The sequence below is a fragment of the Eulemur rufifrons genome, chromosome 8 (genome assembly GCF_041146395.1).
Source record: "Eulemur rufifrons isolate Redbay chromosome 8, OSU_ERuf_1, whole genome shotgun sequence".
In the NCBI taxonomy this organism is placed as follows: Eukaryota; Metazoa; Chordata; class Mammalia; order Primates; family Lemuridae; genus Eulemur; species Eulemur rufifrons.
In genome coordinates, this window is record NC_090990.1 from 22797160 (window position 1) to 22822042 (window position 24883).

Here is a 24883-nt window from a genome sequence, read left to right on the forward strand (position 1 = left end):
CGCCAGCTGAGGCCGGACTCAGGCCCTGGGCACGCCATGACACTGGCAGCAGCGCTAGTCCCGCAGCAGCTGGTACTCCTTGGGTGCCCAGAGCAGGCGCGGGCGGCGGATCTCGGCCCGCCGGCCGATTTCCGGGCTCCAGCAGAACTCGGGCGACAGCACCTTGGCGGGCTTGTGCAGCCAGAAGAACTTGTTGAGGTGGCTCTCGTCGTGCCAGCGCGCTTCCAGGCCGCGCTCACGGTCCCGCCGCAGGCCCCGCGCGCAGTGCGCCGTCAGCTCGCGCAGCGTCGCCACGCTGCCCCCGAACACGGCCGCGTGGTAGTAGAAGTCGCCCTCGCCCGGCGCCAGCGCGGCGGCCGAGCGCCCGTCGCGCTCGAAGGGCAGCAGCCGGCGTGGCCAGTGGTAGTGCCAGGCGTGCAGCTGCGCCACCGACTCGGCCAGCGCCTCGGGCCCGAAGGCACCGCTGAAGTGCTGGTCCACGTCCATGCAGAACACGAAGCTCGCCTCGCGGCCCAGCTGCCCGCCTAGCGCCGCGTGCAGCGTGCGCATGCGCCCCATGCACACGTCCTGCCAGCGCCGCTCGCGCGCCACGCGCTCCACGCGCAGCCGGCGGCCCGGGCCCAGCGCCACGCGGGGCACGGCGGCCGGCCGCTCGGTGAACACGTAGTACACCACGCGCTGGCCCACCATGAAGTGCTGCTCCGCCGTTTCCAGGAAGCGCGCCAGGTACTTCTCCAGGTACCTGCCGGGGCGGGCGGCACAGTCAGCCTGAAAGCGGCGCCCCGCGGCGTGGCCGCCCCTCCCCCACCCCTTCGTGCCACCGATACTCTCCTTGCCAGTCCGTGGGACTGCAGAACTTTGCAATCCTAGAATCGTTAAACTTTGCGGAGGGGGCTGGTTAAAGATGCTTGCCAATTGTTTGCCATGCTTGCGCTGTGCTGGCCCTTTGGGTGAGTGGCAGCAGTTGTCTCTTTAGAGCTCTGCGCCTTTGTTTAAGAAGTCCCAGAACTTCGATGCTGCCACGTTGTGAGGAAGCCCAACCTAGCCGTGGAGGGAGAGGTGCCCCATCAATTTTCAGCAGTTGGGAGCATTTGAGACCCAGGCATTTGGGACCGGTGGGGAGCCCTTGCTGCTGAGCCCTGTCTGAATTCCTGACCCACAAAATTATTGTGTGAGCTATAATTATAAGTTGTTTTAAGTCACTGGGTTTGTTTTTTTTACCTAGATAACCAGACTGCTTGGAATACTGGATACTGTGTGTTAACAGACCTTGAGATTAAATAATAGTAATAATGCCTAATATTGTGAACATTTATGATGTGGCAGACACCGTTGAGTCTGTGTGTTATCTCATTTAAAGACCTCCAGTAACTTGTACAAGTATGCACAGTTGATAAGTGGCAGAGCCAGGATTTGAACCAGCTTGGCATTGGATCCTGTACCTTTACTCACACTTGCTCTATTCCTGGTGGAACGGTGGGGAACTGGAATCAGAGACCTAGGAAACAGCATCCCAGGGTGTTGGACTCATACCGTCTCGGAACTCAGGATCCTGGAATTTCTTTTCCTTGAGACCCTGACCCCTAGGACTGGTGCAGGAACATCCTACTCAGTATGCATCATGGAAGTGGGGCATCAGGGCCCTGGGAGAGGCCAAGGCCCCAAGTGTCCTACTGTTAACAGTTCTGCCCATCTGGTCCACGGGCCGTTCTTGGTCCTGTTTGCTCCCTTGCCTTTCAGCAGCCCTCCTGGCTTTCTCTCCCTTCTAGGGTGTAGGGACAGAGTTGGAGGAGCCTTGAACAGTTGTCTGGGGTATCTGATAACAAAATTTCTTCCCCAGCCTTTGGAATATCTCTTCCTGGATGGGAAGCTCTTACTGCCTTCCCAAAGCAGTCTGTTCCATTATTAGAAATGCTTCCTTTAATTGCCCTGAACTAGTTCTCTGTACCTTGGGGGTTGTAGGATCTGATTGCCACGCTAGGCCAGGAGTCCCTTTTGCATCACTTCTGGCAGGTGGACACCTGGCTTGGACACCGCCTCCCATCCATAATGTGGAGGTCAATGCCCCTGCCATTTCTTCTCCACACCTAGAAGCCCATCCATTGCCCGGGCGCCTTGGCCTGTGATTGCCCTCTCCTGCAGTGGTTCTGTCCTCCTCGCTCCTCCGTCACCTGTTCCCATGGCCACTCCCTCGACTTGGTCATCATCAGTGACCCACTCTGTGAGGACCTCATCCTTCTGTTCTCGTTTGTTTTTTTGTTTGTTTGTTTTGTGAGCCATTGAGGCCCATGAAGGCCCAGGAGTGGGGCTGCAGAGGGTGTTGGGGCCACTGGCCCTAGCCCAGCCGTCCAGGCTGCCGCTGGCAGGATCTGGGGTCCTGGTTGCACTTGCTCTGGTGCTGCGACCTCATCCTTCTAGCTTACTTACTCTGATTACTGGCCCCTCCTTCCCCACCAACAGTTCTGCCTCCCCGAGTCCTCTAATCTGGCGACCCTGCCACTTTCTCAGTGTCTGTCACCCTCTTCCTCTCTTTACTTCCCTCTTTACCCAGCTTGGATTCACTCCCTTGAAAAACTCTCAGCTCTCCAGTCCCTCTCCCTCCATCAGGTGTGCTTGGCACCCCCTACTCCTGCTGTGCGCCTGCACCTGAGCCCCTGACCTCCAGTGGGCACTTACTACAGAGCATCATCACTCTACTTACCCAGTCTCTTGCCCCCTCTTGTCACCACTCTACTTGAAAGACTTCGTGATTTTCTCACCACAAACCCAGTGCCTCCAGATGGACCAGCTGCAGCCCCTGGGCAGCCCCTTCTAGACATGGTTCTGAGCCCCTGGCTGCCTGTGTTGGGTGGGCTGTATGGTGTTGGTGTCCAGGGAGGCAGAGAAAGATGGTCCTGTGCTCACCCTGGGAGTCTGGGACAAGGGATGCTGTCTCTGCCTCTTGCTTCACTTTGAGATCCGATGGCACAGGGCACAGGGGAACAGGGTGCCCCACTTCCTACATCATAGGCATATCCCTCCCATGCCCTGCCTGGGCAGCACCACTCCCCTGCCCAGGCCTTACCTGCCTATGGCAAAGACAGTCAGCCCAATGGTGAGGTTCTTCTGTCCAGCCTTTTGCTGGGCCACATCTGGGTCGAAGGTGCCATCCCAAATAATGGGAGCCCCCCAGGAGGTACACGTCAGGACTTCAGGCCGGGCCCTGGCCAGGGCAGGGATGGGAGACAGCTCCATTCATCTACCCACTTGGTGCATGCTCACTGCCACCTTCATTTGTTCATTCACCCACAGATGGATCAGTCCCTGTCGCTGGAAGCCCCTAGCTCAGAACAGCAGTTAGAAGACTGGGAGGTGTGTAGCCTGATGGGGCTGTTGGGGTTGATGGCAGAGGGCCTGGCTCTGCTGGGGTGGGGCAGAACTCTGTAGGGTTGGGGGGTGCTCTCAGAGTGGGAGGGATGGTAGCTCTTACCAGGGATGCAGGACGCCTGTGAAGTTGTCTTTCAGCAGGGACATTGTGGCCGCCGGGCAGACGCCCATGGGGATGAGAACTTCCAGATGCCTGTGGGGTGGGGACAGAAGTGAGGAGTGTGTCGGCCTGCTCAGGAGCCCTCTTGCTTTGCTCCTTACAAGGAGGAAGAGCCCACAAGGACACATGCTCAGGCTGAGCTAGCCACCACCCTTCATCCCTCGGGAGGCAATCAGAAAGATCCACTTGAACCCCAACCCTGGTGGTTCCACCTCAAGGGCCAGGGGAACGGGCATGTACCTGATACTAGGGAGCCCATACAGGAGTAGGCCTAAGAGGCCAAGTGCAAGGAGGATCCGTCGCCAGAAGATTCTCTTCCAGACCCTGGAGGGAAAGGCATTTGTTTATATCTATCCACACGTATTTTTACACACACGTATGTGAAAAATTATTTGTGTAATTTTAATGTTTCATTTTATTTGCCTTTTTAAATAAGAATATATTCTGTTCACATGGCACAGACATTCAGAGGGATGGAAGAGTATACATGTGAAAAGTGTTTTCTGTTTCTGCTGACTGGTTCCTCTGCGTGGAGGCCACTGGTGTTACCAGTTTCTGTGTGTCCTTCAAGAGGTGGTTCACACATCGCTTCTCGGCCTTTTGGCTAAGATCAAGTGTAGTATCTGTCCTTACCAATTTAATATCTGATATGTCCTAAAATTTAAAAAAATTAACAAAAAGAGATGGTTCATACATGCACAGGCAAATTCTTTCTCTCTCTCTCTCTTCCTCTTTGTTGCCCCCACAAATGGCAGCACAGTGGACAAGCTGTTCTGCAGTTTTCCTTTCTCACTGACCGTTACATCTGTGAGGCTGTTCCATCTCGGTACTGAAGGAACGTCCTCCCCCTTTTGTCCAGCTGCCTAATATGCCACTCATTGGAGAAGGCGTCATTTGCCTGGCCAGGGCCCTGAGGATGGGCATCTAGATGGCCAGTCCTTTGCTTTCCTCAGCAGTGCTGCAGTGCATGACTTTGGGCACGTTTGGGGGGTGGTGGTAACATTGGGGGTTGGGGTGCTTAGCCTGGATGCGGGGTGAGATCGACCTTGGCCAGGAGGAGAAGGCCAGGAGAGGGTGCAGGGGCGTTTGTGGCTTGGTAACTGGGGGTTAAGAGCTGCCTGGGTCTTAGAGACTAGTCTCTGGGCTGGCTGTGGTCAGAAACCACGTGTCTGTGGCGGCTCCAGTCACTGGGCCGGTGGGTTCCTCCATTCCTGGCTCAGAGGATGTGGGCTTTGGGATCTGTCCATGGTTAGCTGTTTTCCAGGAAGGGCCCCAAGTGTTGAGAATTTTGACGAGCTCTTCCTGGGAGGCATTCTCCTCTTCCCTGCTGTGTGCTCATGTCTCTAGTGACACAGGAACCACATGTAAGGAGCACAGACATTGAAGCCACATTCCTGGGTTTGAATCCCAACTCTGACACTCATTAGCTGTCTGGCCTTGGGCAAGGTCAGGCCCTCTGCACGTCAGTCTCCTCATCTGTAAGATGGGGATAGTGAGAATATGGGCCTCAGAGGGCTGTCATGGGCATTAAGTAACACAGCTAAGTGACCAGAACAGGCTTTGCCCGTTGTTCTAATGGGCTCACTAAACTTCGGCTTTTGCTGCTGCTGATCCTTTTTCCCGAACACACCCTCACTGTCTCCTGGGCAAACTCCTAGCTGCACTTGCTGCCTGACAAATCCTTCCAAAGTCCGGCTCCCCTGGTCTCCTTCACGAAGTCTGCCTGCCTCCGACCCTCCTGCCCCAGCCTTGTCTGCCACCCCGTAACCATTCCTCACTGGGTGTAACTAGAAAAGAGCTCTGAGACCTACCTTGCAGGGGTGTGCATGTGCCCACATCCACCTGGGCACATCTCAGCACATAGCACCATTCTCTTCACTCAGCCAAGCCAGAAACCCAGCCACACCCCGCCTCTCCCCTCCCCCACTCACCGTCTGCATCAGCCCCCAGGATGGGCTGGCTTGGCCTCCTTGGTCTCTGCCCTTCCTCCTTCCCTGCAGCCCCCATGGCCGCCATGGTGACACTGACCTACTTGTCCGTCACCAGGACCATTGCAGCAGATCCCTTCCTGCTTCTGGTCAGTCCCTACACAGCCCCCAGAGTTATCTTGCCTTGACAGTTCCCATGTCACACAAACAGGTGAATCCTCGAAGAAATACATTCAGTATTCAAACATAGGGAAAAATGTTCACCCTCACCAGTAATCAAAGACATACAAATTAGAACAAGGTGGTATGTTTTGCCTATAAAATGAGCACTTTGAAAAAAGATACAATGAAAACAGCCAAGCTGCAAGAGCACAGTGAGATAGGCACTCTTACGCTTGTGGTGGAAGTGTGGTTGCCACAGCCCTTTGGAAAGCTACTTAGCTATGGAAATTGAAAGCTTTCGATATTCATCCTCTTTGATTCAGTAATTCCCAACTTCTGGGACTCTGTTCAAAGGAGATAATCTTCAGTGTGGGAAAAGTTTATGTAGCGAGATGTTCACCAATTTCTGTTCAGTCATGCATTTGACATGTATCAAGCACTATGCCAGGTCATGGAAATTTTTTTTTTTTTTTGAGACAGAGTCTCGCTCTGTTTCCCTGGTTAGGGTGTCGTGGTGTCATCATAGATCACCGCAACCTCAAACTCCTGGGCTCAAGCGATCCTCCTGCCTCAAGCCTACTGAGTGGCTGGGACTACAGGTGTGTACCACCATGCTTGGCTAATCTTTCTATTTTTAGTAGAGATGGGGTCTCGCTCTTGCTCCGGCTGGTCTTGAACTCCTGAGCTCAAGTGATCCTCCTGCCTCAGCCCCCCAGAGTGCTAGGATTATAGGTGTGAGCTACTGCACCCGGCCCAGGTCACGGATTTCAAGGTGAATGAGACACAGACTTTGTCCTCAGGGTGTGAAGTCAAGGAGACATGAATGTGGTGGGGGAGTGGGCCATGAGGGAATTAGTCAAAAGCCACACTGAAAACAGATGAATGGACAGTTGGGGAGGAAGTTGGGGAGGAGTCAGGAGGCTTTCTGGAGGAGGTGACCTCTGAGCTAGGACCTGTAGAATTAGAAGTGATGCAGGCAAAGAAGTCAGTGGAGGGGAAAGAAGGACCATGAAACCATGAAAAGGAAACAAGAATGTGCAAAAAATGAGGAAGTACGAGAGAGCTTGGAATGTACATGGGACTGCAGGTCATCCTCCAGGAGTGGAGTGTAGAATGCGGATGTGGGTGGGGGGAGGTGAGGCTGCAGAGGTGAGCCGGGACCAGGGCACCCAGGGCCTGCAGTCCAGACTCAGGGGTCTGGGCTTCATCTCGAAGGCCAGGGGCAGTCCTGAAAGGTGTTTCCTCCAGGGAGTGACACACTCAGATTTTTGTTTGAAAAAACCCAAAAGTACTCCAGCTGAACTGTTGAGCCTGCCTACGGTGGGGTGGGAGGGAGGGCACGATGGAGGCAGGAAGAGGAGTCAGGGGCCAGGGTGCCAGCCCATGGGTGCTACTGGGCCATGAACCAGGGTGTTGGTGGCTGAGTGGGGAGGAATAGGTGAAGTAGGGCTATCAAGGAGGGGGCGTGGGCAGGACTTGGCCATTGATGAGAGGGACAGGGCTGGAGGACTGCAAATCCCTGATGGTCTGGCAGGAGGTAGGGGCTGGAGCCCAAAGGCCGGCAGGGACGTTACAGCATGGGAGTGCGAGACGGTACAGAGGGAGAGCTCCAGGGCCCAGGCCCAGGCCCAGGCCGGGGTGGGGAATGGAAGGGAGACCCAGTGGGCAGAGATGCAGGGGTGGAGGAGGGTTGGGGGTGACTCCAGAAGTTTGGCTGTGAGGAGGTAAGAGACAGGATGGAAATTGGAGGGGGCAGGGGGTTGGGATTGATGGAGGTGTGTGTTTCTTTTACGCAAGGGAGGCTTGAGCTTGGTTGCATGTTGCCTGGAGAGCTTCCATGGAGAAGGTGTCTGGACTCACGGGAGGAGGCATCGTTTGAGCCACTCAGATATAACTGGAAAAGGCTCTCGTGTCCAGCTGAAGGGACTGGCTAAATAAACTTGTTATGAAGACTCTGCAGTCACGTGAAAAAATGCTTACACAGGAACATTAAAGGGAAAAAAGCAGGATATAAAATCGATGTGCACCATGATTACAATTTATTGAGAATAAAAATATGCACTAGAAAATAAGTCTAGAAGGAAACACTTAAGTGTGCAATAAGATTACAGGAGAGTTTTTCTTTATTTTTCTCTCCAGTTGTCTGTAATGTACTTATCTTGCTTTTATTAATGAAGGAAAATTTCAAAGTTAGTAATTTACCAAAAAACCAAGTTTTTTATGGCTTCCTGCTGATTGCGGGACAAAGCCCCATCTCTTAGCCATGCCTAAGAAGCCTTCCAGATCTGTCCCCTCCACTGTAGCCCTGTCAGTGCTCACGGCCCCTGGCCCAGTTTTCCTGCCTCTGGGAATGGCGACTCCACAGTGATTAGTCAAGGATGCTCCCGTAGCATCGTTTGAAAAAGCAAATGGAGGCCGGGTGCGGTGGCTCACGCCTGTAATCCTAGCACTCTGGGAGGCCGAGGCGGGAGGATTGCTCAAGGTCAGGAGTTCGAGACCAGCCTGAGCAAGAGTGAGACCCCCGTCTCTACTAAAAATAGAAAGAAATTATCTGGCCAACTAAAAAATACATATACAAAAAAATAGCCGGGCATGGTGGCACATGCCTGTAGCCCCAGCTACTTGGGAGGCTGAGGCAGGAGGATGGCTTGAGCCCAGGAGTTTGAGGTTGCTGATGCCACGGCACTCACTCTAGCCTGGGCAACAAAGTGAGACTCTGTCTCAAAAAAAAAACAAAAACAAAAAACAAATGGATAGAAACAGCCTCGGGTTCATCAGCTGGGAACTGGGTGAATGAATTATGCATATCTATATAGGTTGAGCATCCCCTATCAATGCTTGAGACCAGAAGTGGTTTGGATTTTGGATTTTTTCAGATTTTGAAATATTTGCATTATACTAACCACCTGAACATCCCTAATCTAAAAATCTGAAATTCGAAATGCTCCAGTGAGCATTTCCTTTGAATGTTCTGTTGGCACTCAAAAAGTTTTGGATCCTAGAGTGTTTCGGAGTTCAGATTTTTGGATTAGAGATACTCAACCTGTACAGTGGAGGTCAACGTGAACATTAAAAAGCATGAGGTAGGTTTATATGGAGTCTCTGGAAAAGGGACCCTAATGTTTTAAGTGGAAAAGGGAGAAACATAACCAGTATGTAGAGGCCACCTGTGCCTGTGGGAGGGGGAGCTCCTAACCTGTTTCCCTGTGTTTACAGTCCTGTATGTCCATAAAATACAGTCATGTATTTTATAATGTGTAGGAAGAGATCGAGAACAGTATCGTCCAATAGAAATATGTGAGCCACATGGGTAATTTAAAATTTTCTAGTAGTCACATTTAAAAAGTGAAAAGAAACAGGTATAATTTGAGACATGTTGGGTTAAATAAAAATATTGTTAAAGTTCATTGATTTTAATTTCTCAATCTAGATACCTAGGAGTCCTTCCTGACTCCTCTCAGTTCCGACACTCACCCGCCAGCAATCCCTGTGAGTGCTCCCCACACCCAGCCTCCTCCCGTGCTGCTCCAGGCCACCGTGTCCCTCACCTGGACAGCCTTCCCTGCCCCCCACCAGCCTCCTGCTTCTGCTCCTGCCCCTGCAGTCCCTGCTCCAGGACGTGAACAAGAACACTGCCCTCCCCTCTTGAAGGCCTCCCTTCTCACTGCTCTTAGCGTCTAACCCACACCCTGGACTCCGGTCTGCCGAGCTCCATGGCTTCTGGTCTCTGCCACCTCCCGTCTCGTCCCCCAACTCTGCCCCTTCACAAGGCCGCCTGGCCTTCCAACTCACCTCTGCAAGGCTTGTCCTCTCATCGTTCCGGTCTCAGTTACAAGGGTCCATCCTTCACCCTGCACCGTGAAGTTTCCTAAGCTAGCTGTTTCCTTCCCTTCTATATGTAGATTGCACCTTTCCTGTCATCTGCCAGCAAGCTCCGAATCATTCTTCAGTGCCAGCTTGCTCTTGTGTGGCAACTTCCTTGACATCCCCTTCAACCCCTCTCCCCCAGTTTGCACCTCCGTACCTCTTCCAGACCTCTCCTCCCATCCTTGGAGACTGTCTACCCCGCTAGGCTATGGGCTTCTTTGCTTTATTAGACTTCGTATTCTTGGTGCCAAGTCCCAGAGCCTGCCTTATAATTCATAGGCCTCTCCCTGCCCTCTTCACCAGCCCCCTCCCAACCAGGGTAGGGCAGGCCGATACTTATCTTGGGCACTGGGCTGCAGCCGGGCAGAGCCAGCCCTGAGTGGCCCGGACAAGCTCCAGTGGTCAGGTCTGAGAGGGTGTGGAGACCCAGGGCCTGGGGTAGGGACCCACCCCTCCCGCCCCCTCCCGTAGCCCAGCCTGGGAGCCCTCAGTCTATGGAGGCCCCTGCCTGGCCCACCCCCCACATTCCTTGGTCAGATATTTCCAGAAGGACCCAGTCCCACCCCAGCTCTACCTACAGAAGGTGGGCCCTTAAGCCCCACAGTGTGCCCTGCTCCCCACTCTCCTTGCTTTCAAGACAAGGTTGAAGATCAGTCATTAGTTCTTAAGGGGGAACAAACTTCTAGGCCTGGGCAGTGAGCCCCAGTGGGGAAGGGAAAGTGCCCGGGCCTTCGCTCTCTGGCTCGCCAAGGGGGTTTAGAGGAAGCAAGAGGAGTCCAGCTTTCATCAGCTGTAGGATCTCCTGGGATATGGCCTCCCCCACCTCGGTGTCCATCTGTACGGACTGTCTGTCTTTCTGACTGCTTGGACGACGTCCCCTCTGTGAGTCACCTTTTCCCAGCACCTGTGACTCAGTACTCAGTGGCTAGCTTTGGTCCTCCTGTTTGGACTGTTTCGGCCACCAGACTGGACCCCTCTTAAGTCAGCAGTCCCCACTCACCCGAGTCCCTCTTTGAACGCCATTATCGAGAGGCTGATAGGACAGACTGCAACGGACTCTCTCAGCTCAGAGCCAGGGAGGAAGCGGCCTCCCGCTGGAGAAGTGGCAAAGCAGCTCCTGCCCCTCTGCTTCAGGAACCAGGCTCACAGGCGGGATCAGGGATGGACTGAGAGGAACCTGCCCAGGGCGGGCCCTCCTGGAGGAAACTGGCCCCAGGTGCAGTGGGGGCTGGCAGCGCTCTGGGGCCAATCACCTGGAAGAGGGTGGATCTGAGCAGGCCAGCTCTGGTTGGCTGGAGGCTCTTGAGGTTTTTTTGTATGGACTCCTTCGTCCTGCCGCAGGGATCAGGGTATGGTGTTTGCCACCCAGGGGAAACCCTGTTCTGCACAGAGCCTCGGGCTGAGCTGAAGGGCACTGGGCTCTTGATTGTGACCTTGGACAGTTCACCACTTGGAGTCCTTTACCTCCTCAGTAAAATGGTGTACATACACCAGTCCCCGGGGGAGTGTAAGATCATGGCTGTAGAACAGTTCTGTACAGTTTACTCTGGGCAGCATTTTTAAAAGTCAGCTGCGACCCATCAGAGGGCTGTGAAATCAGATTAGTGGATTGGGACCAAGTTTGAATAGTATGAACAGGAAGAGAACCGAAAAGAAAATATCAGAATGTGTTGTGTATAAGGGTAGGTTTTGTTTCATTAAATGTTTCCATTAATATATATTTAAGTGTGTATACAAGGTTGGGAAATATTTTTAAAAACGGTCATGACTGGCATGATAGCTCATACCTGTAATCCTTGCACTCAGGGTGGCCGAGGTGGGAGGATTGCTTGAGGCCAGGAGTTCAAGACCAGCCTAAGCAAGAGTGAGACCCCCCCCCACCCCCGGCCCCCCATCTCTACAAAAAGATAGAGAAAAAAATTAGCCAGGTGTGTTGGTGTGTACCTGTAGTCCCAGCTACTCAGGAGGCTGAGACGGAAGGATCATTTGAGCCCAGGAGTTCAAGGTTGCAGTGAGCTGTGATGAGGCCACTGCACTCCAGTCTGGGCCACAGAGCGAGACTGTCTGGGGGTGGGGAAAGAACTGGGTCATGATCAAAAAGGGCACGCCAAATTCTGTGTAAAATGTAAACAGTAGGAGCAAATTTATTTTTAAGGACACACCCTTCAAACTTGGAGTAGGTTGGGACTTTTCAATTAAAGTAAAGAACATGGATATTTATCTGTGAGTCAAATCACTGTATATTCTAGGAGTGGTTTTGCTTCCCTGCCTCTTTACCCACATACAGAAGAACAAACTCAGGTGGGGCCTGATTTTCATTTTCTTCCATCAGGGGAAAATCTAGGTCCAGGAAGTAAAAGGCCCAGAGTCCTGGAGGCCAGCAGAGCAGCTGCGCACACGGCCCTCATTCCTTAGCATGTGAGCCCCCTGCCAGCTCAGGGTCCTGCTGTCCACGCCCTGCGTCCTGGGACACAAGGCTTTCCAGCCCCTCCTTCCGCCCTTCTTTCTCTTCCTCCTCCAGATAATGGTTACGTTTTAACAGGCATTCCAGAGAGGAGTTACCAAGATACGGGTATTGGTTCTTAAAAGTTAACTGTGCTTCATCTTCCTTTAGAGGTTCTGATTCAGTAGGTTGGGGCCTGGCTCTCAAAACCCACATTCTTAACAGGTGGAAACACTGCCTTAAGGAAGAGCGTGGCCAAGGGGAAGGAACAGTGAGGCCAGCTGTCTCCTCTTCCCTTCCCCCAAGGATGCAGGGATTTCGCTCTACAGGCCAGGGCGTGCGGTTCTTTTCTTCACCCTCAGCCTGGTTTCTAGTGCAGGGCCTGGTTTGCGAACCTCTGCGAACCAGGCCGTGGTCAGCACATGCCGTTAGCAGCACACACGGCATCCCGTCCAGCCAGCTCGCCTCCCACCCACCCACACGGCAACGTCCATGCCGGTGCCTTTGCACATACTGCCTTGGTCTGCAACGCCCTTTCTCCTCCTCTATTCAAGGCTTAGGTGTTACCTCCTCTGTCCTTATCATTTTCTACTTCAGCATCCAAAAAATGCTTCGAAAGTGCTTTGTGAATCAAAGCTGTCCCAAGGGCTATTCTGGACATTGGGTAGCCCCATCCAGAGATGTTTGCTGGAGGTTGGGAGAGTCTGAGTTCTGCCCCAGGTGTTCCAGATGCTGCTGGCCCAACAGAGTCGTCTCCCAAGTGGGAATGGGTGGTGGGGCTGAGAGTCTAAGTGGCTTCTGGATCCTCCCAATCCAAAGGACACTCGTGTGGAAAGCAGAGCTGGTATGTGCTTTTCTCCCAGTGTGAACTGGGGTTAAGGGCACCCTCAAATGACCTGGCCCCAGCAAAGTGTGGAGAATATGCTGTCTACTTAATGACACTTCCCCAACCCAGGGACCCACCTCTCTCTGATGGGTGAAAAGTAGCCATTTGGGCCTAGAGATAGGCACCCCTGGGAAAGAAAGGCACAAAAGAGATGATGGATTTTACAGATTTATTTTTAAAAAACAAAAAAGGTTAAAAAAGTCCTTCATTTCCAACCCTGGCTGGGGGTGTGGGTGAGGAATAGAACAAGCTGAGAAAGGTGCCCACCCCCTTTCTGCAAAGGACACCCCCAGGAGCCTGCAAAGGACAGGGCAAGTCAGAGGCAGGCCCTCGCCCTTCCTGCCCTGCCTCCTCCTCAGGCAGCTCCAACTGCTGCTAGCAAGTCTTATAGGCAAAGAAGTGTGGGAGCGGGAGGCCAAGAGCTGCCTTCGTCACGTCACATCACGGTCACACTAGCTGTTCTGTCCCCTCAGAGTTCACTGGGGCTTGCAGGGCAGCCCGGCAGGTGGACCAGGAGGCTGGCCTGGCTCCACCCCAGGGCTCTGCGGCCCAGCCCACCTGCAACTTTCTTAATGCTGTTTGTGAGCCAGGAGGGCAGTCAGGGGAGCTTCACAGTGTGGGGTGGGGGCGTCAGAGACACCTTGACCAGTCTGATCTCCGTCTCGTCTCTCTCTGATCTTGCCTCTCTGCACCAGGGCTGTCCTTCTTTGCTATTCCCCATCCTGAAACCGAGTGGAGTCCAGGACAAAGCACTAAGTGGCTGTTTGCTACAAAACACCTGGAGATGCCAGAGGATGGCCCTTGGCCCATCTGTCAGTCCAGGCTCCCACACAGTCATACAGTCATACACACAGCGTTAAGGCGTCTGTGCCAGCAGGCATGGCCCAACTGGGCCCAGCTTCTCTCTCTCCACCTGCAGAGGGGATGGGGAGAACCCCGGCTGCTGCGGAAGCAGGCTGAAAGGGGAGAAGCTGGCAACGGAAGAGTTAACCAGGCCTGGAGAAAGAGTGGGAGGGAGGAAGGCAAGGGCTTTCAAGGCCTCTGTCCAGGCCTGCTGGCTGCCCTTGGAAGTAACCCAACTCAGGTTGGGGAGCCCTGACCATATACCCCCTGGAAAATGGGGGACAGAGAGAGGGGAAGAGAGCGGGGCTAGAGGATTGGGACTTTGGAGGAAGCCAGTGCTATCAATATTTACAAGCATAAAGCCCCATCTTCTGTGCCACCTACCTCTCTGCCCCTCCCACAGAAATGAAAGGCCCCTGAGAGCCACGGAGGAGGTGCCCAGACCTCCTCACCAGCCACGCCCCTAGGGAGAGCCCCTTCCCTCCGACTGGCCCCATTTCTGGGCCCCTCAGGAATGTCTGTCTGGCTCTGCTCAGTCAGGAGGAGGAAGCCTGGGCCAGAATGCTGGCTGCCCCGGCCAGCCCTAGGAGTCCTTGAGCATGCTGATGCGAGCATAGATCTTCAGGGCGGGCCCCAGCTTGATGTTCATGGCGCTCATCAGGTGGTCTTCCTTGAGCAGCAGCAGAGCTTGCCCGTCGATTTCCTGGGCACGGAATTCCTCTGCTATCTCTTGGCAGCCTGAGGGAGATACCACCAAAGACGGTATCAGCCAGAGCTGCCAGTATTTACTCCTGGCAGATACATTATCTTGTATAATCCTCATAACCATACCTTGAGGAAGGTATTGCTATTCTTATTTTGCAGCTTGCAAGAAGCTAAGTGACTTAACTACCCGTGGTAGCCTTGATCCATGCCTTCTTGTTCGTGCCCTTGTTCAGACCTCCCTCCATGAACTGGACTGACCATGGTGACCACTAAGGGGTTGTGGAAGTGACAGTGTGTGATTTCCAAGGCTAGCTCATAAAGGGTGCAGCAGTTTTCACCTTGCTCTTTTGGATAATTTATTGTGAAGTCAGCCACCATGTCATGAGGACACTCAAGCAGCCCTCTAGAGAGGCCCACATGGAGAGCAACGGAGGCCTCTTGCCAGTAGCCTGCCCACTTGCCGTGTGGGTGAGCCACCTTGGAAGTGGATCCTCTGGCTCCAAACCTTCAGCCGAGTGCAGCCCTGGCTGACATCTTAACTGAGACCTCAGAGAGACCCCAAGCTGGAACTGCCCAGCTAAGCCACTGACGCACAGAGCCCCTGAGATAATAAGTGATGACTGTGTAAAGCCACTAAGCTCTGGACTAATTTGCATCACGGCAGTGGGTAACTGGTACCGGGAGAGGAGTGCTGCCATAGAGCCACGCTGAGATGCGGGCGTGGTCAGAACTGGCAGTGGGCAGGACGGGCTTGGAGGGGAGTGTTAGTGAGTGTTTAAGGTATCTTGAGAGACTAAGCACAAGTCTGACGGCCTTTGAGGAAGCTGCTGGGGAGGCCTAAAGCACAGTGAGGAAACTCTCAGTGGAGTTTGGTAAAAACGGGATCCCTGTTATGAAATGGAAAATTTTGCAACACTGTTGTTGGTGATAACCCGGTAAGTTTAATGTACCTAATGGACTGAGTGATCTAGCTAAGGAGATTTTCGGGCAGAATTCCTAAGGTGTTGCTTGGCTTCTTATTGCTGCTCATAGTAAAATAAGAGGAGAGAGAAGGTAAAAAAAAAAAATGTTTGACATAAAGGAGATAGGATTTAAAAATGCCCAGCCTCTCCAGATGGCAAATGATGCTAAAACTAAGAAATGGTTTCTAGGCAAAGATCAAATCCATGGCCAGATGAAACAGAGGGTGTGACTTAAATCTTTTGTTAAGACCTCAGAGAGATCCAATGCGATTCCTCAAAGAACTGTCAATCCAAGGGCTCCCCAAGGCGTTTCCGGACAGGCCTCACAGGCCTCCTCTGTTCAACAGCAGAACTAAGAATCGTAAGGGTGCCCTCCCTCAGCTGCAGGAAAAAGTGAGAAGGCGAATGTACATAAAGGATTATCTTGAAGACAATTCTGGGTGTGGTTTTGTCTAATGGAATGGACCCCCAATAAGATTCATGGCCCACAAAGATTTTAAGAAATACTGAACTACTGATTTTAAGGGTCAGAGGTGATATAAAATAAAAAGCAGCAGGAAGGAGGCTGGGAAGACTACCAAGCTGAAAACAGGCTACCTTTCAGAGAAAAGGAAGGATGACTCAGAGGGCAGAACCAAGAGTGAAAGAGAATCACTCTCAGGCTCGGAGTCCTAATCAAGGAAACACCGGCATGTGCCCTACTAGAGTTCAGAACTGACGCGGATCTGTGACTCTTGTATGCTCCCTGCTCCTTCCCTTTGTGAAAGAGCACGTCTGCAGTGGTATCCTGAGCCACCCACTGTACACTGGGTTGTGGAGGGGGCGGCGAGCGGATAACCTATCTTCAGATCGAGGGGAACCACACTCGAAGGGCTGGACCCGAGGAGCCTCACCCATATCTGTGTAGGAGTTAGAATCATGATGGATGAGATGCTCTAGTGGCATGGGAGACTCTTGGGGACTTTGGTAGGGGGCTGAGGGTATTTAGTGTGAGGAAGGAACATGAATCCCTGGGGTTCAGTGGAGAACTGGGGTAGCCTGTCTGTGAATGGCTGCCAGTAATCCTTGCTCCCCAGTACTCATGCCCCGTGAGTCTCCTCACACAGCGAACGTGACTGACCCAGGTGACCACTAGGATACAGCGAAAATGCCAGCATGTGTCTTCTGAGGCTGGGTCGTACAGGGCATGGTGGCTCTGCCTTGCTCTCCTGGATCACTACCTGTGGGGAAAGCCGCTGCCACGTGTGTGCTGAGAACACCTGACAGACCCTGGAGGGGCCCATGTGGAGAGGAACTGAGGCCTCTTGCCGCCAGCCAGCCCCTACTTGCAGATCTCGTGGGTGAGGTACTTTGGAAAAGCATCCTACGGCCCCAGTGAGGCCTTCAGATCACCTCAGCTATCTTAACTGCAACCTCACGAGAGACCCTGAGGCAGAACTGCCGAGCTAAGCCACTCCTGACTTCCTTATCCACAGCAACTGTGTGGTAACAAATTTGGGGGATGTAGCATTAGATAACTAACACATTGGGTGAAGCGACAGAGCCAGGATTTGGACCAGTTCTGGGTGACTCAGAAGTCTGTGCTCTGAACCACCTTCCCCTCTAAGAGGCTTGTGGTCACATCAGTCCCTGACCTGGTCAGTGCACGGTGAGACTGGCAGACAGTAGAGAAGGTCCAGGTCCCACTGAAAGCATCTGAGTGGCGAGGCTCGCCTCCCCAGGTTCCGGCCTCACAGCCTGCACGCCACCACCGAATCGCAGGCTTCCGTGTCTTCATGCCTCTGCTCACGTGCTCCCTCACACGGTCTCTCCCTCTCCCAAAGCACACTTGTCCACTGCCAATCAGCTTCCATTTTCTTAATTTTGATGTTCTCCTTGACAGATCTCCTACACTCCCACCTGACTCCCCTCCCAACCTGCCCCAGGAGAGAGACAAGGTTAATTACGTTGTCATCTCTGCATTTCACACAGACCACTTACCATGCCAGAAAATAGACTGAATCATAGCTGTGGAACTTTATTTTTTGAGATGGGGGTCTTGTTTTGTTGCCCAGGCTGGAGTGCAGTGGCTATTCACAGGCTTGATCATAGCTCACTGCAGCCTGGAACTCCTGGGCTCAAGCGATCCTCCCACTCAGCCTCCTGAGTATCTGGGACTACAGGTGCATGCCACCGTGTCCTGCTAGCTATGGAATATTATTTTTCTTTGTGGTCTGCACTAGAATATAAGCCCTTACAGGCAGGAACCTCCTCTTATTCATCTCTGCACCCCAATTCCTGGACCTGAGTCATTAACTGAACTACCAAATCCTCCTAGTGGTGGAAGACGAAATCTCTCACCCCCCTCTCATTCCTTGCTATTCCAGGCAGGCATGGAACTTCCAAGGGCCTTACCTGGCAGAGAGCGGATGAATTCGTAGACATCTTCCACGTTCCATTTGGTGGGCTCACTTGGCAGGAAGTGGTGTCCCATGCCCACCAGGTCCCGCATGTGCATGTCGGGGAGCTCCAGGTCCCGCTGGCCTTGTCGCCGGCGGGAGGTGGACGAGCTGGCTGAGATGGGTGACAGGGGTTCCTCATAGCTTGAGTTATCTGAGCAACGGCTGGAGTCTTCCTGGCTGTGTGTTAGCTGCAAGGCGGCAGTAACTGAAAGGGGTACGGTGCCTGTTGGCTGGGAGCAGAGAAACAGTTTTCTTCAGGAAACAGGCCATCTCCAGCAGCAGTGCTGGGCACAGGCAAGTAGTTCTCCCTTTCCACCTGGGTCACTACTACGCATCTTTGAGTTCCTAGATCAAGTGTCATCTTCTGTGCTGTCCCCTCTCTGACCCCAGGCAGAGTTAGTTCCAGTATTGTTGCAGGTACCACACCGTACTGCAACTATCTGATTACATGCCTAGCTTTTCTTCTAGACGTAGGGTTTTAAATCAGGGCTCTGTGGGTTTCAGGAGGTGGTCTATGGACCACCAGAAATAGCATGTAAAATTTCTTTCGTATGTACATTTTGAGCCATAGGAGGCCCAAATCATTTCATCCTTCTGCATCATTCTTCAGGAGGTTTAAGATAAAAATAACAAAAACAAGCAAAATACACATAAGGTAGGAAACATCACACTAGGCTGTGAGTTTCTTCAGGGCAGGGCTGTGTCCTTAGAGCCTCAGTGCCAACAGAGTTCCTGGCATGTGGCGATGCTAAAAAGTTATTTAATGACTGAATACCCATGGTTTTGGTAGGGACCTTCAAGAAGTCACTGCTCTAGTATTCAAGGAGGCAAAAAGGTGGCAGGTAAAGGGTACAGGCTGCCCTCTTGCCTAGCCTCCATGCCAGACAGGAGGTAACCTGAGCAGCCTAGGAGAGACCCCATTTCCACGGCCCCAGAAGTCAAGGATGGAGGCAAACCGGAAGGTGAGGGGTGATGCTGAGACAAGGCCAGTGAAGGGGGTTAAGGTACCTTGTAAGCACCCAGGGATCTAAATGAAGGGACCTACTAAGGGACATGGGGAAGGCTTGAGTTGACAGATCTATGAGAAATGAGAACATAATAGAACGCACTGAAATCACGCTGGAAGGGAACGTGAGTGTCTAGGGTCATGTACGAAGGGCAGCTGGTGGGAACTCGTGGGAATGGAGCCCTGGGCTCTGCCAGCATCTCACCTGCTTCTTGGTATCCTTGGTAAGCGTGGGCAGACTGGCTTTGCTGGCCCGACGGCGGTTGTGGGTTGTGGCTCCTGCCTTCTGCAGCTTGCTCCGGTCTGAGTGGAAAAGTCCCACTCGTTTGGTGCATCCCACGTTGTACCTGCCACAGACGAGGGAACTGGGGAGTCAGAGCAGTCGTGGGGCTTATGGGTCTTAGGCAGAATGAGAGCAGCCACGCTGTCTGGCAAAATCAGAGTCCATCTATTGGTTCAACTCCTAACTCCACCACTTGCCACTAGCTGTGTGACTCTGGGCAAGTCACTTGAGCACCGAGAGCCTCCGTTTCCTTATCTGGAGTTGGGGGTGATACCACTCACTTTCGAAGACTGGGCGCACATGACATGAGAGTGTGAACTGTTTGACACAGCAACTTGGATCATGGTGAGAACTCACAGCCACATATTCTGTAAATATCACCCGTGCCAGGAAACTACCGCCCACCGTCCTGCTGGCCAGCAGCTTGGCAACGCCTGACAAAGGCGCCCGGGCTATCTCCAGCACAGCCCGAGGGGGAGAGGGCCGAGGACAGCTGAACTCTAGCTTGGCGTGCACAGCACCTCTGCCTGGCTCCTAGAGATTTCTTCTCTTTTGGGGGCTCAGGGCTTCAAGATTAGCCGCCTCTTCCCCCTTGGTACAAAGACCACCGAGGGCCTTACAGTCAGCTGAGTCCAAATCTCCAGGTCTGTGACTCATGTTAGGCCAACTTCTCCTTTGTGCCTTAGTTTCCTAACCTGTATAGAGGGGACAATAGTAATACCTATCTTGTGGAGTTACTTTGAAGATGAGATGATGCCTATCAATTGACTAGCACAGCGCCCTGCACACAGCAGGTTCTCAATAAATGATGGTGGTTTTTATCATAACCATTGGTATTCTGAGCCGGGTGAAAGCTCGCAAATGGAATGCCGTGATGAGCGCCACGGTTCTGGACAAGGCTTCCCGTGGAGGGCTACCCCAAGGCGGTGGGAGCTGCCGAGGGTAGGAAAGGGGAACGGGTGCCAGTGGGGCCCAGCAGGGCCGGCCAAGCCGAAGCGCTGCTTCCTTTCCTTGGACTCTGCTGCCCTCTCTCCGTCTGCTCTTAGGGGTTCTGGTTTCTCATGCGTGGCGGGTCAGGGATGTAATCCTGCTTCCACACGGGTCAAGGAAATAGGAAGCCGGCTAAGCCACAGCTGTGGCCTCGCAGGGGGACGGTTACTGGAAGGAGGATACAGAGGCGCAGTGCTGAGGGAATGGAACGGGCTGGGCATGGCAGCAGGGCTGAGGTCACTCACCTCTTTGCACAAGCCATGGAACAGAAGCGCTTGGAACGCTTGAACTTGTAGGCAAAGTCCACCCGGCCACAGAGCTCACACTTGAGTTTGAGGGGCGTACCCTCCTCTTTGGATTCTGAAAAGTGTGGAAACAGGAAAGTGTGGAGAATGAGAAATCCCTGCAGGACTGCAGACGGCCCCCCCACAGACCTCCCTGCTCCATCCTGCCTCTTCCTCCAGTTCCCACAGCTGTGAAACACGGCAGCAGTCTAGCTTGGAAAATGTCAAATTGTTCTCATCACTGGTTTTGGAAGGGCTGTTTCCCCCCATAAAGTACCCAAGTGTCTGGTGATGCCCCTTGTATAGTTGACATTTTTCTCTTCCAAGTGCTGCAAGCCTGAGGGAAAACACAGGTGGGGAAGAATCAGCACCTTCTTATGACAGTGGAAGAAGGCAGGAGGCTTGCGGGAGACGCCCTGGGTGCTGGGATCACGCCACCCCACCTCGCTCCATCTAGCTGGCGGCTGAGCTGGGTGACAGAACCCAGAGGCCTACACTGCCGTGACTGCACAGCCCTGCTAGTCAGTGGTTCCCATGGAAAATGCAGCTCTTGCCCGGCTGCTGCCGTGCCTCCGAGCTGACCCCGGTCCCACGCACAGGCTCCCGAGGCAGTAATGAAGGGCATGACTCGCCCAGCGGGTTCTACACTCCTGCAACTTGCCAATGATTCCCAGGGAGAATCAACTCTTGGCATCCTGTGGGTGGCTGGAGTGGGGTTGGAGAAGCAGGGGACAAATGGTTTCCCTGATTTCTCCCATCCCTGTTTTCTAGGGAGAGAGGCTGAGGGCACTGGGGGAAATATTTACATACCCCTGGCTCAGAGTTCCTCTATGGACATCAAGAAAGGAAGCAGGCAAGGCCTGCCTTTCCAGCCCAGTTGGAAGGCCGTAAGATCGAGGGTCTGAGATGCCTACCTTGCAGATAGGGCTCTTCCATCTCCGAGTCAGTGGTGGTCGTGTGCTCCTGCTGTGGAAGTTTCTCAGGCAAGAACCCCTGTGCATACTTCTTCTTGAGATTCCCCACCAGCAGGGACGAGCGTCCCACCTAGAGGACAGGTGATACGGAGGCCGTGAGGGTCAGGTGGAGATGCTTCCTTGCTGTCCAGCCTTATCACAATTACATATATAAAGTATCCAGGTGCAGATGCTAGCCCTGCTTAAACCTTACCCAGGTCATCATCCACGTGTGCCCTGCAAGGCCTTATTTTGCTGTTTAGCTCACGAGGCAAGATGCTAATGGGCAACACAGTACAGAAATGGCTTCAGGCCAGGACAATGGATCATTGCTCAGGAGTCTAAGGGCAGAGATCAGGTTTCCCACAGCTCCAGATCAAGTGCCAAGACCCAGTGCTCACACGGTGCCAGGCAGGGACAGAGCTGAGTCTGTGTGTGAGAGTATACGTACGAGAGAGAGACCCAGCACCCATTTTTTGATTTCTTACTGTTGTCTGCCTTACCACTGCCCCACCCAAGCCCGAGGTACAGGCAGCTGTGGAGGAGAGCAGGAATACACGGACCCTGGGCCACACAGCCCTCTGTGGTCGTCAGGATCCCAGAATGGCTGTTCACGCTTTTGGCTCTGCCTTTGCTGCCTTTGTTCAGGCAGTCTGGTGGCTACATCACATGGTGTCCGGCTCTAGGGCGATGCGAGCAGTGCTATTCAATCTGCCTCCACCCTGTGAGCTCAGCTGGTTTCTAGTGTTACTCCAGGAGGCCAAGGGCAGCACCCAGTCTAATGAGGGAAAGGATGTAACAGAGCTACTTATGGCGAAGGTGCTCCAGGTAGATTTCTTTGCCATTGGCTTTGGACAACCTCCAGAGGGAAGGAGGACAAAAACCTTTTTGTCTTTTGGTTTTTAAGAACTGTTCACCCATCTCAGTTAATCAAGCTCAGAGTCTTCTGCTGACTAATCACACCATTCATGGGTCCAAAGAATGAGCAAAAGGCAGATGGTATCCCAGAAGATGGTGCGTGTCCAACAGCCAGACACTGTTCGTCAGGAGAGAGGCCAGTGTGCACCTGGCTCTAGGCTGCTCCACACCTGCAGAGCAGTACCACCTGTCCTCCGAGTCACACCGCTCAAAACCAGCTCTGGGGCTTTGTTCTAATAACCCATCTTTGTGATTCTTTTACATTTCCCTTTGTTCTTATGCTTTAATTGGAGGCACTTGCTTGTGCCCTTGCTGAATGCCCCTCACTCTCATTCACTCCCCTTTCAAGGCCCCCAGAAGAAAAGCCTCAGGTTGTGACCCTACTCCCCCATCTTACTTTCCCATGTACGTATCTTGAGAATTCTGTTCTATGCAGGTTCCTGTTGTTTTCTAACGGCCGAAGTTTTGCCATTCAGAGGTTCTGGCATTCAAAACTCAATGAGGTCTAATTTCCCAAAGTCCCTCTTCCCTCACCAAATACCCCAAAGTGAACTCTCTTTTAACCAAAGTGTCCCACATCACCAGGCAGGGACACGGCTGAGTCTGTGCGTGGAGACTCTATCCAAGGGGTCTTGACAATTATTCTAGATCACTGACCCCGCTTCTAGACCATGGAAAGATACTCAATTCTAGAAAGAAATGGCTCTGACATTCTTTAGGGGAGGAAATTAGCAAGAAAGAGCAAATTGTTCACATTTTTAGAAATTTTACATGGAAATGTAAAAATATTCTAATACACATCCAAAATATACTTAAAAAAAAAAAAAAAAGAGGGGAAAAGAAGTAGTCCGTACCGGGAAAGGCTCCGCCCCCTCCTGGATCACAAACCCTTCGATAACATGCGTCAGGATTTGGGGTTTCACAATGGCCTGTGGTGGTTTATTCTCACCATTCTGGGGGGCAGTGCCGGCGATGCTGGAGGCAGAGTTTCCGTTCCCTGAGGTCATGCCGGGGCTGCTGAGGTCGGTCAGTGCATGAACAATGCCCTGCCCTGTCTCTGCATGAGGGAGAGGAGGAAGACAAAGCAGGGGAGATCAGAACCGGAGTCCAGGCCCGGAGGGGGACACTGAGGACTCACTGTGCCTGGCTTTCTCCATGGAGCCAAACGACAATGCAAACCAAGCAGTGCCCTCTCTCAATGACCCATTGAAAAGTGGTGCAGTTGCAGTGGACCACCAAGGTGAGTACAGTCAGTTCTGCGACGATGCAGCTAATCAGCTAGCAATGTTTCTTAATTTCCCACAGTGCTAAGGGCAGTTTAACCAGGTTAAACGGACAAGAATTCTGTCCTGGAGGAGGTAAGACCTTGGTTGATACTGATTTGGACAAGTAAGGTAACATTCAGTTTGAGGGAGAAAATTAAGTATTCAAGGTGACATCTAAAATCAGGATATGAAGCTGAACTATGTATACAGTTTAGAGTATGAGAGAGTTTGAGGTAAGAGGTTAAATGAACCTTCTGTGTGGTGTCTTGGAGGAAGATTAGATTTTAGGAGCCCTGTGAAATGTCAAAGCACTGAGCCTCAGAAATTGAGGCCAAGGGAATTTGGGGGTTGAACCTCAAGTGCACACTATCATGCAGATCTGATTTCAAAGACTGGTTATTTGGGGGTCACTGCATTAAGATAAGCATATCTTCTATTTCTCCACCAAGGAAGCTGCTAAGCAGAGCTGAGATTTTCTATGCTGTTTCTCCTGGCCCAGTGCTCTCAACCAGGCCTCTTGCCCAGTTCTCAGCTCTAGACCAAATCTGATCCTCAGCAAATCACAGACCCCTCCCTCCATCTTTCTGTGGACAGCCTTTCCTGAGTTCTCCTCCTCCATGGGCCTGCTAGCCTTCCTCTAAAAGACCTAACAGAGTGTTCCACAAAGTGTGACGAGGTGCTGATACACAACCACACCATGGTAGACTTCCTCTCTTCCACTTCAGACAGCATCTCTCGTGAACTGCCTTATGCGGCAGGGGTGCAAGACTTCCTCTCCTCACTGTGTAACTCACTCCCCGCCCCCTTCCCAGGGCTGTTCTCCGCCACCACCAACTGCCCAGTGAGCTGAGGTTGCCTTTGACACAGAACTTCCTAAAAAAGAAAAAATAAAGAAAAGGCCATTTCTTTATTGCAACAAGCCTATAAGTATAGCCCAGTGTAGGGTGTGTGTGTGAGAGAGAGAGAAATATTATTTGTTTTTAAAGTATGTCAGTACATTAGTTACTTAATTTTTATACAAAACTTTATATGAAGACGCTCTTATTTCATGTTAAAGATTCAAAATCCCAGCACAGAATAGGAATTCACAGTGCCTAATTATATACATGGAGAAATCAAAATAGACACATTTTAGAAAAGGTTTATAACTGGGTCACAATGGATCATGATCCCCTCAAGCTCATTTTCTTACTAGTAGTCCTAATGCTCAATAAACCAGGATAAAGAGTTTTTTAATGAAAAAGAGTTGGTTATGACACATGTCTTTAGTACTCAGTCCTCCATAATGCAACTATATAATAAACCTCAGAGCTGAGCAAGACATGGGACTGTGAGGTTTTGGAGTTTTATTTTTTAAACTAATTTTTATTTGCGACAGTCACCAGCAAGTTAGAAAATTTCTATATGTCCATATTCATTTG

At 52.3% G+C, this 24883-nt stretch overlaps 2 protein-coding genes and 1 non-coding gene across 12 annotated transcripts in view; 1 reads left to right on the plus strand and 2 right to left on the minus strand.

The window, feature by feature from the left end:
• Nucleotides 1-54: 54 nt before the first annotated feature.
• Nucleotides 55-10506, minus strand: A3GALT2 (alpha 1,3-galactosyltransferase 2). The gene is made up of 5 exons (XM_069477642.1): nt 10484-10506; nt 3767-3850; nt 3470-3559; nt 3065-3202; nt 55-742 (listed from the first exon to the last, which is right to left on the minus strand). The coding sequence occupies exons 1-5, from the start codon at nt 10504-10506 to the stop codon at nt 55-57; spliced, it is 1023 nt and encodes a 340-aa protein (XP_069333743.1).
• Nucleotides 4111-4296, plus strand: LOC138390950 (U2 spliceosomal RNA). The gene has a single exon (XR_011234615.1). It is a non-coding gene; the product is annotated as a U2 spliceosomal RNA (small nuclear RNA).
• Nucleotides 10507-12969: 2463 nt separating the features above from the next.
• Nucleotides 12970-24883, minus strand: part of PHC2 (polyhomeotic homolog 2) — a 103134-nt gene continuing 91220 nt past the window's right edge. For all 10 annotated transcript variants that reach the window (XM_069479738.1, XM_069479736.1, XM_069479735.1 and 7 more), the window contains 6 exons: nt 23052-23254; nt 21241-21370; nt 20288-20402; nt 18975-19116; nt 17717-17993; nt 12970-14393 (listed from right to left, as the gene is read on the minus strand). In XM_069479738.1, the coding sequence (XP_069335839.1) occupies nt 14239-14393; nt 17717-17993; nt 18975-19116; nt 20288-20402; nt 21241-21370; nt 23052-23254 (1022 nt within the window). In that variant the 3' untranslated portion in view covers nt 12970-14238. The remainder of the gene's footprint in view (nt 14394-17716; nt 17994-18974; nt 19117-20287; nt 20403-21240; nt 21371-23051; nt 23255-24883) is intronic.